The following is a 15,000-nucleotide window of genomic DNA, read 5'->3' as shown; positions in this document are numbered from 1 at the left end:
CGTACAACACATAAATACATTTAACAGCTATTCCACGTACTTGTCTGATTCAAATTGATATTAACTGCATATGTAGAAATAGAGAGAAATAAATAGATAGATAGATAGAGAAAGAGAGAGAGAATGAGTGAAACATCATAGCTCAAATTAGTCATGGCTCATATGAAATTAAAAGATAAATTCAACTAGAGAACGACTAAAGCATAGGTAATAGACTTTAACGAATGTTCATCCAGTTGTTGTTGTTGTTGTTGTTAATGTTACTGTTGCAAAAACTCTTTCATATTTCCATTAATTATACGAGAACGTAATCACGACTAAGTTCATTAAATATTTTAAACATTTATTCGATGACGCATCAAAAACCCATAGAAAATATATAATACAAATATACTATAAGATATCTTTTGAAATGAATTCTTATAGTTAATCTATTTTCGAGAATGCAGCAACGATAGTGATTGAAAAGTTACGTAACAAATATAATATTGAGGCTATGTGAAAACGTGCGATTTGAAAATGGAGAAAAATAAGATAGAAAAAAGGAAAAAGAGAGAGAGAGAGAGAGAGAGAGAGAGAGACTGCATTTCCCATCTCTTTCTATCCTACGTTTCACTCTCCACGTTTCACTCCCCTACCCCCTTTTGAAAACCATACAAGCTAACTCGTATCGTGCTTGTAGGTAGAAAGCAGTAAAATAAAAAGAGCAAAAAGGAAGTAATCTCTCTTTCTCTCTTTCTCTCTTTCTTTCTTTCTTCCTTCCTTCCTTCCTTCCTTCCTTCCTTCCTTCCTTCGTTTCTCTTTTTTAGTATTTTGTCCGCTTTTTCACGATGCCTAGCACGTACATACGATACACGACTGCTACGGAGTAAGAAAGAGAACAGGGAGGTTATTCTGAAAGATGGGGGGGCGGGTGGGAGAGGGAGGAAGGGTTGAGTTGACCGGTTGATGTTGGTAGGACCGCAGCTTGTTGAAAAAGAGAGAAAAAGGAAAAAAAGCGAGAGAGAGAGAGAGAGAGAGAGAGAATGACGTGTAACGGAGTTGCATTGTATTGGCCACACGAAAGGCGACCTCGTGTCTTTTCACTCTCTTCCTCTTACGTTTCCTATCGCAGTCTCTGTCCTCCGACCAACAAGAGGACTGAAAATACGATGGGAATTATCTGGGAAAAGGGTACAGAAACAGAATGAAAGAGAGAAAGAGAGAAAATGAGAGAGAGAGAGAGAGAGAGAGAGAGAGAAATATTCGCGTGACTGCGGCACTTTCATACAAGAAAAGAAAAGCCAGCTCGTTTGGATCTAACTTGTAATACGTGCCTTATACAAGGTGTCTACTATATATCCATTTCTATTTTTCTTATCGTTATTATTATTATTATTGTTATTATTATAGGAAGAAACTTGAAATGGTAGGAAATGGTAGACAATGATTGAAAAAATTATTTAAAGAAACGATCATATTCAATGGGTATATACATGTCTTTTATATATTCACGTTTATGTACTACCGTAATATTACGTTCTTTTTTTTTTTTTTTTTTTTTTTTTTTTAATCTCTGAGTATTTTTTTTTTTCTTTTTTTTTTTGGGTATATAATATTGAAAAAAAGAAAGAAAAATGTGAGAAAGTTGATAAAAGGAAACGTATGAAGCTTCTCTCTCTCTCTCTCTCTCTCTCTCTCTCTTTTTCTCTCTCTTTTTTATTTTGTGGTTAATAAAATTACTTCGTACATCGTTGTTTTTCTTTCTATTCTCTCTCACATACATATACTTACGTATATACATATATACATATATATACATATATACATATATATACATATATCTTTAACAGGATATATATATATATATATATATCCTGTTAAATACAGAAACATATAGGATTACGTGCGTGGCATCGACCACGCGATAAACTAACGTCACTCGTTCACACATCGCTCGATCTCATTCGCTTTCCCTCCCTCCCTCCCTCCCTCCTCTCTTGTCTCTCTCTCTCATCTCTCTCTCTCATCTCTTTCTCTCTCTTTCTCTCTCTCCTTCTCTTCGAGGTCTAATTCTCTGCCCACTTCTCTTCTCTCTTCTCTCTCCTCATCCTTCGTTATTGCACGCATCACAAATCCGTCCGTGGGAATCGGAGTGATTCTTGATCAACTGTTCATCCGGTTACACGGTGTTCTCATTATTAAAAACGAAAATTATAACGAAGATGAAAGTTCGATGTTATAAAAATAATCGATCGTAATTAATAATATACGTAATTTCTTATTACATTTGATATAGATATTTATTACAAAACTTGATTACAATTGTAAAAGATAATATATGATGAATACGTATAAGATAAATATATACAATTAATTATTAATAACTTTTTTAATATTGTTATAATATTATTAAAAATAATAAAATTAATTTATCAGTTTTATCATCAGTATCATCAATTAAATCAAGAATTGGATATGAATAAAAAGATACACACACACACACGTTGATATTATTCGTTTGAAGAAAATTTCATACGTTTGAAATAATAAATTGGACAGAGTCGATTTTAATTCGCTCTTTTGCATCTTTGTTCTTCCTTTTTTTTTTTTTTTTTTTTTTTTAGAAAAATTCATTCGAGACGAAATAACAAACGAAACGATCATCGATTTTATTCACGTTTTCATGTTGTTCCTTTTTGTTTTCTTCTTTTTGTTTTATTTCTTTTTTTGTTCTTTTGTTTTTTAGGAAAACGACACTATTCGCTTTCGTGTAACATTGGAAGACGAAGTACCAGATGGACAACAACCAAACATAGTAGGTGTCGACGCTTATGTAATCGTTCTCGACGAAAACGATAATCCACCGCATTTCCTCGGCGTACCATATGAAGCTGTTGCAGAAGAGGACCTGCCTGTGGGTTCCACGGTTCTTCCGGGTATCAGGGTCGTAGACCCCGATCTTCTCGGTGACAACATCGAATTAACGTGTGTCCCACAGCCTCAAGTAAGATCATATATTATACATATATTATACATATATATATATATATATATATATATATATATATATAACCAATATTATTTATTCGAATTTAAACGGGAGAGAGTAAGAGACATTAGAAACAATTTTTCATTAACAATAATACAAGTTCAACGCGACAGTTTATCGAGTAATATATATATATATATATATATATATATACATATAATTTTAATGAAAATTTATTTGGATGAACGATAAGAAAAATTTACGGAATGATTTGTCCGATAAATTTTTTTTTCCTTTGCAATAAAAATAAGAATCAGTAGAAAAATTTGAATCTATTAACTGAAGAAGTTAATCGATGAATAAATTCTACGAGTATTAGAGAGAGAGAGAGAGAGAGAGAGAGAGAGAGAGAGAGAGAGAGAGAGAAAAGAAAAACAAGAGTCAATAATCGTCACGTAGATTTTTTCTCACTCGACGTTCGTACGAAAAATAATAAAAAATTGTTCTTTATAATCTCTACCGAATATCTTTGATTTATATCTCTTAATAATTTACATCACTCAACGAAAGAATTTACGTACCATCGTGGAAGAATCTCTTGTTGTAATGCATTATTAGCAAAGGCCCCCTCGCGTTTCCGTTTCTCTTCCTGAACCAACGTGGTTCCATTGGAGATTCTCTCATCCTGACTAGGATGAAAGATGTATCAGTGTGCCCCCAGTATATTCAGTAGCTCACGTAAATGAAGAAGCGACTTGGTGGATGAAGTGTTCTAGCATGCACATAACAAGAGAGAGAGAGAGAGAGTCGACGCTCACGGCGCTTTGTAATTCACAGTTTTCCATTAAATTATCCACGCCTCTCATAGTTCTAATAAGTTCCCTACATCCAACTACTTCTATAGTAATAGTAGTAGTAATAGTAGTAGTAGTAGTAGTAGTAGTAGTAGTTAATAGTAGCCAGCTTCTAGTCGAAGAGAGGAAAACGCAAACGGGCAGCGTGCGAAATTGCGGCTACGACCTCTGCGATATGTGTGAATTTTCTTGGTGATATTTTCCGACGATTCACGTTCTCAATCGTTTCTGCTCATCCCTTGACGACGGAAAGATAAAAAAAAAAAAAAAAAAAAAAAAAGAAAAAAAGAGAAAGAGAAAAAATCTCGTTTAAATACGTGAAGACGTCGTTTCCTTTAAACGAGTTTCCTCATTTAGCTCCATTAAGATTTATAATTAATATATATATATATATGTCTATTAATGAAATACGAAGGAATTAAATAAATCATTTTATTATTACGTAAGATATTTTATTGCACGTTAAATAATATCGTTATTTATTTGTCTATGTATAAATAAATTGTACGTATCTTTTTTATTTGTTGGATAAATCAAATCTGTGATTTTTAGATAAAAGAGAGAAAGAGAGAGGAAGAGAGAGAGAGAGAGAGAGAGAGAGAGAGATATTTAAAGAATAATAATTTTCAAACAGTAAACACGTGATAAGAAAGGTAAAATTCGCAGTAAAATTCGAATTATCTATTCAAAGGTTAGTTTGTTGGCGAGCGCTGTAAAACTTGTTCGTGAAAGATGCGAGAGAAGGGATATTAGTAGGTATAACGTGGCGACTACTACGTCATATTCGCTCGATAAATTCCACGTGCCGTTGGCCGGACCAATAAAACTGTAAAACCTTTTAACTAATGGCTCAGCCAGCTTTACGACAGCAAACTTTAGTACCTCCCATCTTCTCTCACTCTCTCTCTCTCTCTCTCTCTCTCTCTCTCTCTGTCTCTCTCTCTCTTTTTCTCTCTCTTTCTCTTTTTTCTCTAGTTATACATAATAAACGAGTCGACCATTTAACGCACACTTCGTGTTGATTATGCGTTATTAATTAACGCGTGCAATAAATTTTGTTTTTAGATCGCAACACGTGTCTCTCTCTTTCTCTCTCTCTCTCTCTCTCTCTCTCTCTCTCTCTCTCTACCTATCTCTCTTTCTCTCTCTCTCTATCTCTATCTATTTATTTGTTTCTTTCATTTAGCCAGATAAAAATATTTATGTTTTATTCATGTGACAATAACATTTGAAACATTGTATCACGTTGTCTTTCGTCCTCTCATTCATTTATTTCATTCATTGAATTAACAAAGGAGAAAAAAGAGAGAGAGAGAGAGAAGATAGAGAGATAATGATGTAATTCGTTGAAAAATCTAAGTGATAATTATAAAAAAAAAAAAAAAAAAAAAAAAAAGAGAAAAAAAAAGTAGAACGAGATAAGTGACGCTATCATCATTATCGTCATGGCCATCATTATCATCATCATCATCATCATCATCATCATCATCATCATCATCATCATCATCATCGTCGTGATTATCACTTAATGCTATTGTTACAGTTCCTTGATGCTTGCCAAAAGTTCGGCATTGTCAACGTCGAGAAAAGCCAGAATACGTACGTAGGTGCCCTGGTTCTACAGCAACCACTAGACTACAGAGAGAGGCCCTTCTACCAGCTACTTCTAAGGGCGAGCGTGAGTAGAGCTTGAAAATTGATTTTAATTATGCGCCTGGGAAAGCTCTTCGCTACTTATTACGTCCTGTAAAATAAATTCACGAGAGAATGAGAGCCTACCCATGCTATATCGTATTAGGTATAGTATTAAGTATATGCAACTAGCCACTTTATATGTTCTGTTAGATATATACTCTCTCTATCCCTGATTGAGAGAGAGAGAGAGAGAGAGAGAGAGAGAGAGAGATTTATCGATCATGTCATAAAGATAAAAAGAAGAATAAATTAATAAAGATTAATATTTTGTAATGAAATCAATGAAATTATTCTTCGATAAATATTCGCCTTGCTGTATACTCGTATTATTTTATTTACTTCTGCTTTATCCAGAAAACAAATATATATGTGTATATATATATATATATATATATATATATATAAGCACTCTCAAATTAATTTATACTGTTTGTATACGCGCGATAAAATACTGAAATGTTTCTTTGTGAAAAAAGTTAAAATAAATTAATGACATTTTTTAAAAGTTCGAAAAATTATTAGCGTCAAATATTTCGATGGTTAAAGCGATATAATATAGGTCGTAGGTATTCACGTTATTAAATTTTTTTTTCCAACTAATTGAACCCTCGTATCGTGTCGAATTAGAAAAAAATCTCCTGTCGTCCAATTAAAATTCGACGAACTTCATTCGGTGTTCATTCTTCAATATTTCATTATATTCATTTATTGATTTTATTTTATTGTTAATTATTAATAATTGAATTAATTATTTAATCATTAATTGGATTAATTAGGTTCGAAAGTGGTTATAACAAATTGTTTATAATAAATTGTAAATTAATTATTAGCAATAATCTGCAAAATGTAGAGAAAATTTTGCCCTTTTAAACGATATTTTTAATCGAGTCTTTACGATTTTTAATCCCGGAAATATTCTTCCCATATAAATGAAAAATTGTTTTCTTCGTTAAATAAATAATTTGTTTATTAACAATTTATTAATTTGTATAATTTTATAAATCAAACGCCATTTTAATACTTTTCTTCTTTTTTTTTTTTGTAAAATAAAATGAATTTAGGTCGTAAAAGTTCCTTTATAATAAATTGTTTATAACAAATTGTTAATTAATTATTAACAATAATCTGAAAATGTAGAGAAAATTTTGCTCTTTAAAACGATATTTTGAATCGAGTCTTTACGACTTTTAATTCCGGAGATATTCGTTCCATATAAATGAAAAATTATTTTTTTCGTTAAATAAATAATTTGTTTATTAACAATTTATTAGTTTATGTAATTTTATAAATCAAACACCATTTGAATGTTTTTCTGCTTTTTCTTTTTTTTGTAAAATAAAATGAATTTAGGTCGTAAGAGTTTTTTTATAATAAATTGTTTATAACAAATTGTTAATTAATTATTAACAATAATTTGAAAAAATAGAGGAAACTCTTCTCTTTAAAATGGTTTTCGTTTCAATACTCTGTGACTTTTAATTCCGGAGATATTCTTCCCATGTAAATGAAAAATTGTTTTCTTTGTTAAATAAATAATTTGTTTATTAACAATTTATTAATTTATGCAATTTTATAAATCAAACGCCATTTGAATGTTTTTCTTCTTCTTTTTCTTTTTTTTTTGTAAAATAAAATGAATTTAGGTCGTAAGAGTTTTTTTATTATAAATTGTTTATAACAAATTGTTAATTAATTATTAATAATAACTTGAAAATGTAGAGAAAATTTTGCTCTTTAAAATGATTTTCGTTTTAATTCTCTATGACTTTTAGTTCCAGAGATATTTCCATTTATTTAAAAAAGATTTACGTTGACACACTGACCTATATAATTTCATTCAAAATTGTCCGGCGACACACTGACCTACTTAAATTCCGAGAATTTACGCATCCCAGCTGGACATTACTACTACTCCTACTATTACTACTAACAGCTGTACTATAAAAATTATGAATGGAAATCTTTCAAAGGCGATATCTTCGAAACGAAAAATCGTAGAGACATGAAAAAAATATCGTTTTCAAGCGTAATTTATTCTCTATTTGTTTAAATAATCCAATAATATTGTTACAATAAAATTGATTTTGTTAAATAATTTTTAAAATGAAATTTATTTTCTTTTCTTTCGTATCGAAAATACATAACTATCATGAAATTATTTTCAATTTGTATTATAATCATATAAATTTTATATCTTTTATTTAACAATAAGAAATAAAAGATCTATTAATAGAAATTTTACGTAACATTTGTCGAGTCACACTCGACATGCATTGAATTTCTACGCATGAATCTCTCCGTAGAATTATCTTCATTATACTCATCGTTAATTATCAATTATAATTTCAATTTTAATTCTAATCAATAATTGAATAATGAACTATTGATCGAATTGTTTATAATGACAAATTGTAAATCGAACGTTATTTCTCGTCCTATAAAAAGACTCGTCTTGCAAGAATAATATTCTTAAATCATATAATCCCAAATGTTTCTTTTGATTCGATTGAACATTCTTTCCTTTTAATTTATTGTCATAGGATGGTTTGAACAATGGAACGACTGGCGTTGAAATAAAAGTCGCAGACATACAGAACAGCCCACCGGAATTTCTCGATTCGTTAACTGGGGTAGTTCGAGAGGACGATCTCATTGGTACATTAGTGATGACAGTGAAAGCAAGAGACGGTGACAGAGGAATGCCAAGGAAAATGTTCTATGAATTGGTTACCAGTGAGTAACTCAAAATAATAATTATATACAATAATAAATATTTTTTCTTCTTTCTTACCCTTGATTTACGACGTTTACATATACTTTTTATCTTTTTCATAGATCCATTCGATTACTTTTTACTCGACGACGATACCGGCGAATTAAGAACAGCAAAGCCATTAGATAGAGAAGCATTAAAAGATTCAACGGGTGTGTTAACATTAAAAGTGAGAGCTCGAGAATTAATAGACGGTATACCAGGTAACGATGAATTGACAGTATCAACAGCTGAAGCTACTGTCACGATCAAGGATGTAAATGATGAAGTACCAACGTTCAATCGACGTGAATACAATATCGAAATTCCTGAGAATGTACCGGATGGTACACCGTTACCTCATTTAGATATGACTGTTAAAGATCCGGACGTTGTTAGTAAAAATTCATTACGAACATTTATTATAACATTTTAAAGAATTTTAATGCAATAATCTCTATATCTATTTCCCCCTTGTCGTATTATCGTAGGGTTTGAATTCCGTATTTTCTTTACGTTTGGAAGACATAACGGGTGCATTTACGGTGGAACCTGCAATGGCAACCGGTAGTACATCAGTAAATATTCGAGTAACAAATGGTTCTCTCGACTATGAGAATCCTAATCAAAGAAAGTTCATCATTCTGGTAATATATAGGATATCTGTCCTTTTTCTTTTTTTTAAGAATTCTAATCAATTTCTTTAGCATTCCGATGATTTTTATATTTAAAAAAAAAAAAAAATATATATATATATTTTTTTTTTTTTTTCACTTAGGTCGTTGCTGAGGAAGTTCATACGAATCCTAAACTCGTATCTACCGCGACAGTTACCGTAACGATTACAGATGCTAATGACAATGCACCTTCCTTCGGTAGTCCCACGTATACAGCATTGGTATCAGAAACTGCAACTCCAGGATCACCAGTTATAACGATCACTGCAAAAGATCGTGACAGTGGAAAGTAAGTCAAAATGAAAAGAAAAGAAAAAAAAAAAAAAAGAAAGAAAAGAGAAAAAAAAACAGTAAGTTGGATCAATAAGAGAAAATGATTATAATCAATGATATATAATATATTCAATAGATTTGGTACATCTGGTATAGTTTATCAATTACTTGGACAAGGCTCAGAACATTTCTCTGTTGAGAAAAAGACTGGTGGTATCACTGTTGCTCCCTGTCCAACTCCTGGCACTTCACCTTGCTTGGATTATGAAGAACAGACTGAATACTTTCTCACTTATAAGGTATATGTACTTTTCAATATATTACTAATATATTAAATTATATTACTTATATATTAGGTTGGAAACTATGAAACGGGAGTTGAATGAAAATAAAAAACTAAACAAAAACGCCCGTTTCGTAGTTTCCAATCTAATATTTAACGCATTAATTTAATTAATATTTATTAATAAAATAAATAATAAAATATAAATAAATTAATATTTCGATGAATTGTGTAATTATCACTGAGGATATATTTTATCGAAATTTTTTTTTTTTTATTTTTTTTTTTTTTTTTTTTTTAATATTTCAAGGCAACCGATGATGATGGTGAAGGACAGACAACAAGTGTATCCTTGCGTGTTAGCTTGGCCGATGCAAACGATAGTCCACCACGTTTCCTTCAAGAAAAATATCGTGCCGTAGTTGATGAAGGTGCTGAGAAATTTGAGCCAGAATTGAAGGTCCAAGCACGCGACAAGGATAAAACATCAAAGATCGTTTATACATTGATAGCTGGAAATGAATTGGATCTGTTCGACGTCGATCAGGACACCGGTGAAATAACCATAAAAAACAAGGGTCCGGTCGATATGACGAATTCTACGCACGATTGGATAGCCCTCACCGTGCAAGCAAGCGACGGGATATTCGTTGACACTGCTCTGGTCAATATCACCGTACGTGACGTGAATAATAATGCACCGGTATTTCCTCACGACTTGTATACTGCCAGTATACCAGAAATTTCACCGGTCGGTGAGTAACAACGATTTTTATGGATCGTTCCTGACTATCGTCTATGAGATATATATATATATATATATATATATATATATAATAGTCGATCCTTTTTGTCTATAGTGACTCAAAAAAAAGGTAGAAGAAAAAAAAGATACGCCACTTTTTGAATAAAATTTAAAAGAGAGATTGGAATACTTAAAAACTTGTAGGAATATATAAAAAAAAAAAAAAAGTGATAATATTGAAATGATTTTTAAAATAATAAAATTTATAATATAATATTATAGGTACTATCGTCGAAGAGGTGTTAGCAACAGATGCTGATAGTGGTCTCAATGCTGAGCTAGTTTATAGGATACAAAAGGGAGCCTTCGATGATTTTACTATTAACGAGACAACGGGCGTTGTTACGGTTTCTAGGAAATTAGACTTTGATGATAAGGATACCTATCACGTGGAAGTAATAGCCTTTGATAAAGGTGATTATTCTTTATTGATTTCCAATTAATTTACATATAGAAATTTTATATATTTTTAAACATTGTCGTCGTTCATGATCATTACAGGAACTCCAAGCTTAACGGGTACAACAACATTGATGATCAAAGTTGAGAATAGTAATGACAAGCCGCCATATTTTACACCTGAAACTCAACGTGCTGAGGTAACTGAGGATACTCCTATTGGTACTGTTTTTACAACATTAAAAGCAACCGATCCCGACAGTGGAAATTCTGAAGCTTTGAACTTTGCCATATCTGAACCAATTACGGCAATCGATAGGAATGGCCAACAAGTTAACGATAGTAAAGCATTTAAAGTACGTTGATTCAAAAATGTTAACTTTTTTTTATAAAGAACAAATTATTGTGACAAAAATTATTAACAACATTATTATATTTATATATTCCTTAGGACTTTTTTGCCGTTGATAGAACAACAGGACAAGTCTCTGTTGTTAGACCATTAGACCGAGATGTCGCAGCAACTGTTAGCGTTACTATCGTCGTTAGTGATACTACAGCTCCTACTTTGCAACAAGGGAGAGGTAGATTATTATTATTATTAATATTATTATTATTATTATTATTATTGTTATTATTATTATTGTAATTATTTCATTGTTAGCCCGTTTTTTATATTATATGTTTTATATACGTATAGGTACCTTGATAATCACTATCATAGACGTAAATCATGTGGCGCCAGAATTTTTAAAACCTTGGACTCGAAATAATCCGAGATATTTAATCGAAATGCAGGAAGAACAGCCAACCGGTGCAGTTGTTGGTGCATTTACTGCAACAGATGTTGATAGTAACATTGCAGGATATGCTATTGAACCACCAAGTCCTTATTTTAATATAGACAATATAACTGGTTGGTATACTTGTAAAAAAAAAAAAAAAGAAAAAAGAAAAGGAAAAGTAAAGGGAAAAAAAAAAAAGAATTGTAAACTTCATTTCTCATATTATTATACATTTATTATTTTAGGAATTGTTAGAACCAGTCAAGTTATCGATTATGAAGAAACAAAGCAATTAGAGTTCACGGTCGTAGCTTATGATTCTGGAGTACCACAGTTATCTACAACGGCTAAAGTAATCGTTACAGTGATCAATGTTAACGATCAAGATCCGAAATTTGAAAAGGAAGGTTACAACGCATCGATCAAAGAAAATTCACCACCAGGATCCCATGTTATTGTTGTAAAAGCTACAGATGGAGATGAGGGTTCGTTTGGTGAAATCATGTACAGTCTTATAGGTGATCATGCTGCTGATTTTAACATTGGTACGTATGATATATAGAATATATCCAATCAAAGATGATATATGTTCAATGAATTATTCTATTTTTATGATAGGACATGAAACTGGTGAAATTACCGTTGGTAGTGCTGCGGTTCTTGACAGAGAAATTACACCAGAAATTATAATAACGGTAATGGCTAATGATAACGCTCATGTTAATTCACGACGTAGTACATCGGTACCAGTTGTTGTTAAGTTGATCGATGTAAACGACAATCGACCAATATTTTCACAACACAGTTATAGAGCATCAGTAGCTGAAAATTTGTCTGTTAATCCACCAGCACCTATTTTACAGGTTTATTTTAATTAAAATTTTATTAAAATTTATTTGATATATCATTGAACGAAATTATCATTTGTAATATTTATTATTATCAAGGTGAGAGCTGTCGATCATGACGAAGGTATTAATGGAGAAGTTTGGTATACCATCATACATGGAAATGAAAATGATTCTTTCTCATTGAATCGAGAAACTGGTATTTTATATCCCGCTGCGGCATTACTTGGACGAGCTGGTTCTTATAGAATCGAAGTTGAAGCAAGAGATGGTGCTGGTAATGGACCACATTTTGATAGATGTTACGTTGATATTAGAGTGACACCAGTTAACACGCACAAGCCACAATTCGTTATGCCCGAATTAACAAATGCAACAGTTGAAGTACCCGAGGTATTTGTAAACAATATATATATTTATATATATATATATATATATATATATATATATATATATATATATATAATGAATATTTACTATAGTAATTATTTTATTAATTACAAAATCAAAAGTATAATTAATAAATTTTATATAAACAATTGAATTTTTTAGAACGCCGGCGTACCTAATTATTTAATATTAACTGTAAAAGCTATCGATCGAGATCCAGGTGAAAATGGACGAATTAGTTATCATTTAAAAGTTGGAAATAAAAATGTTCAAGAAACTGAAGAGTTTTCGATCGATCAAGAAACCGGTGAACTTCGATCTAAGATCATACTCGATCGTGAGATCAAAAGTAAATTTGAAGTAAGTTATATTTTTTATTCCTATGTATAAATTAAAAAAAAAAAAAAAATATATATATATATATATACGTATACATCGATTTTGATTTTAGCTTGTCCTAGTGGCAATTGATCATGGTACTCCTACAGCATACGAAGCCTTACGTCTTTTAACGGTTCAATTGGTCGATACGAATGATAATGTTCCACAATTTTACGACGAATATAATTTTCAGATATCAGAAAATCGTCCTAAAGATTATTTTGTAGGTAAAGTAACTGCACAAGATGAGGATGAGGGTAGGCATGCCAAAGTTTACTATTACATAGAAGCAGGTTTGTAATTATCGTATGATTTCTAAGATCATGCCTCAATGGATCATATCGTTAATTTTTTCTTTTCTTCTTTTTTTTTTTTTTATTTTTTTTTTTTTTTTTTTTTTTTAATATTTTTTTAGGTAACGAAGGTTATGCATTTTATATGGACAAATCGGATGGTAGTATATACGCAAATAAATCTTTCGATCGTGAGACAAGAGACAAGTATGTTCTCTCTATTCTCGCATCTAACAATCCTGATCTATATATCAATCCAACGGAGGCAGGTCGTCCCTTATCACTCAGTTCAGATCATGGTCATGTTAACGTAACGATATCAATCCTCGATGAAAATGATAATCCTCCTATTTTCGAGAGAAACGATTATTACGCCGGAATTAATTCAATGGCAAATGTTAATGATTTTGTTACCAAAGTGGTAGCTTCAGATTTGGATGTTGGTGACAATGGTACCCTTCATTATTATATAGCAGGTGCAAATTTATATAAATATGGATCAGACAAGCCTAGCGGTTCGATAATACCAAGTCCATTCAATGTGACACAAGATGGGAAACTTATCACCAGTGGATATATGGCTGAATATAATCAAGATAGATTTATCGTCGAAGTTATAGCCAAAGAGACAGCTATACCAGAGAGATATGCAATGACTAGAGTTCACGTAAGATAATATAAAATAATTCTTACGAATGTATCATTAATTTTTATTAATTATATTTATATTATTAAGGTATGGGTATTTGAACCATCGCAATTGATAAGGGTGATTTTATCAAGACCACCAGAAGAAGTCAATAGACAACGAGATGAGATTGTATCTGAATTATCAAATGCTACTCAAAGTAGAGTAGTCGTGGATGATATTAGATATCATGTAGATGCTTCTGGACATATCCGTAGAGAATGGTAAAAGATAATTAATAAATGATTAACATAATATCAATTATCTTGTCAATAAATGTAATAATAATAATATTTTATTTAGGTGCGATATGTATTTGCACGTCGTAGAATTAAAAAGTCAAACTATAGCACCAGTTCCGCACGTTCTTAAAGTCATTGATGCCAAATACGATTTCTTAAAAGATTATTACGCTGGCTTCGCCATAGAAAACGTAGTGGTAAATATATTTTATTCTGATTATATATTATATATATTATAATTTTATTATCTAAAAAAAAAAAAAAAAAAAAAAAAAAAAAAAAAAAAAAAAAAAAAATTAATGGTGTTAATACTTGGCCTAACATTACTTTTAACATTTTTCATTTCAGCCAGCTTATGCCGGAGTCCAAGAGGAACCTTTTGATCCTGCATTAGCTGCTTTAATAGCTTTATTAGTCGTTTTAATAGTAGGTGCTGTTACAGTTACAGTAGTTTGTTGCTGTTTACGACATTGGTAGGTCACAACATTACAGAAACTTTCTATTGTCAAAATTGTATCCCCATTAAAATTTATATTAATACTAATTAATATCAATAATAATAAGAATAATAATAATAATAATAAGAATAATAATAATAATAATAATAATAATAATAATAATAATAATAATAATATTAATTTCACCTCGTTCCAGGGTTATTACT

The 15,000-nt window shown here is 31.0% G+C and overlaps 1 protein-coding gene across 1 annotated transcript in view; it reads left to right on the top strand.

Annotated features, from left to right (window-relative positions):
- Cad87A (cadherin 87A) overlaps nt 1–15,000 on the top strand; it is a 149,562-nt gene that overhangs the window by 133,438 nt on the left and 1,124 nt on the right. Inside the window, exons 5-26 of the mRNA XM_085662682.1 lie at nt 2,729–2,986; nt 5,369–5,503; nt 8,061–8,253; nt 8,356–8,666; nt 8,764–8,919; nt 9,051–9,238; nt 9,359–9,521; nt 9,816–10,260; nt 10,533–10,724; nt 10,812–11,065; nt 11,161–11,293; nt 11,410–11,625; nt 11,740–12,039; nt 12,113–12,357; nt 12,442–12,735; nt 12,895–13,092; nt 13,184–13,406; nt 13,529–14,073; nt 14,143–14,318; nt 14,398–14,533; nt 14,685–14,809; nt 14,991–15,000. The exon at nt 14,991–15,000 is cut by the window's right edge and continues 92 nt beyond it. Coding sequence (XP_085518808.1) covers nt 2,729–2,986; nt 5,369–5,503; nt 8,061–8,253; nt 8,356–8,666; nt 8,764–8,919; nt 9,051–9,238; nt 9,359–9,521; nt 9,816–10,260; nt 10,533–10,724; nt 10,812–11,065; nt 11,161–11,293; nt 11,410–11,625; nt 11,740–12,039; nt 12,113–12,357; nt 12,442–12,735; nt 12,895–13,092; nt 13,184–13,406; nt 13,529–14,073; nt 14,143–14,318; nt 14,398–14,533; nt 14,685–14,809; nt 14,991–15,000 — 4,896 coding nt within the window. The remainder of the gene's footprint in view (nt 1–2,728; nt 2,987–5,368; nt 5,504–8,060; nt 8,254–8,355; nt 8,667–8,763; nt 8,920–9,050; nt 9,239–9,358; nt 9,522–9,815; nt 10,261–10,532; nt 10,725–10,811; nt 11,066–11,160; nt 11,294–11,409; nt 11,626–11,739; nt 12,040–12,112; nt 12,358–12,441; nt 12,736–12,894; nt 13,093–13,183; nt 13,407–13,528; nt 14,074–14,142; nt 14,319–14,397; nt 14,534–14,684; nt 14,810–14,990) is intronic.

The sequence above is a fragment of the Vespa mandarinia genome, chromosome 19, assembly GCF_050613455.1.
Source record: "Vespa mandarinia isolate Hongniang chromosome 19, ASM5061345v1, whole genome shotgun sequence".
In the NCBI taxonomy this organism is placed as follows: domain Eukaryota; kingdom Metazoa; phylum Arthropoda; class Insecta; order Hymenoptera; family Vespidae; genus Vespa; species Vespa mandarinia.
The sequence above is the reverse complement of the archived record's forward strand: the minus strand, read 5'-3'. Positions and strand labels throughout refer to the sequence as shown.